The sequence below is a fragment of the Egretta garzetta genome, unplaced genomic scaffold, assembly GCF_000687185.1.
Source record: "Egretta garzetta isolate BGI_Z169 unplaced genomic scaffold, ASM68718v1 scaffold114, whole genome shotgun sequence".
Classification (NCBI taxonomy): domain Eukaryota; kingdom Metazoa; phylum Chordata; class Aves; order Pelecaniformes; family Ardeidae; genus Egretta; species Egretta garzetta.
This window is the reverse complement of record NW_009259317.1, coordinates 1,779,147-1,780,101: the sequence shown is the minus strand read 5'-3', so window position 1 is coordinate 1,780,101 and position 955 is coordinate 1,779,147. Positions and strand designations below refer to the sequence as shown.

At 39.0% G+C, this 955-nt stretch overlaps 1 protein-coding gene across 1 annotated transcript in view; it reads right to left on the bottom strand.

The window, feature by feature from the left end:
* Positions 1-955, bottom strand: part of CTSO (cathepsin O) — a 13,048-nt gene that overhangs the window by 8,070 nt on the left and 4,023 nt on the right. Inside the window, exon 3 of the mRNA XM_009636461.2 lies at positions 239-344. Within this exon, the coding sequence (XP_009634756.1) occupies positions 239-344 (106 nt within the window). The remainder of the gene's footprint in view (positions 1-238; positions 345-955) is intronic.

The following is a 955-nucleotide window of genomic DNA, read 5'->3' as shown; positions in this document are numbered from 1 at the left end:
AGAGGAACAGTCTGTATACCAAATGATATTCAGGCTCTGGGCAATTCAACCTTGCAAGACCAGAGAAACATGAAGTGGATTGTTGTATCCTTCAGAAGTACTTACAGTTTGGTACCAGACATTGTAAACTAGCTGACTACCAGCACTGGAAGAATCTGTAAACGTGAAAGACACAAGGTTCTGGGAAAGAATAAGAAAATATAACAGAAAAGGTATTAGCAGCAGCCAGAAAATGTACCTTTGAACTCTTCAGGAAACAGGTGAGAAAACTGATTTATTCCATAGAAAGCAGTCGTATTATCTTTTGATGATGAATTCAGTAATCTAATTCTTTTAGCGCTTTCCTGAAGGAAAAAAAAAACCAACATTGTGGACACTATTAAATTAACTGCAGTGACAAAACCATAAGAGCAGGAAAAGAAAAGGTAGCAACAGTAAACATGAACTGAGATAACAAGACAGCTGTTCACCTCATATTCATTGTGGATTCCTATCAAACCAGTATGAAAGCCATTAGACTAATTTCAACTCCAAGAAAGATACCAAAAAAGCATTTGTTATGTGCATAGAGGGTAAAAAATTGATACGAAACAGACAAAACAGGCAAGCTGGGAACAAACTGTGTCAAACTCATCTGATGCCCTTCTTTGACGGCACAACAAACCTTGTGGTTCAGAGATACGTAAAAATGTCTTCAGATAAGAGTTAACCCTGCCTCGCTTTATGCCCTTATAAAGCAAAAGAACAGTATAATGGCCTAAAGACATTAAACCCCCATAACTTTAAATTATCAGGAATCCTAAATCTCTGAAAAACATGCTTTTGACCTACGAAAGCAAGACGATCTGACACTCTCCCCACCCCGTCCCCAACTTCTGCTGCTGACAAAGTTCAATGTGAAATATGAAAAGCTTAACGCCACCTTCTGCGTATGGGGGGGTTCATCGCAACCCCC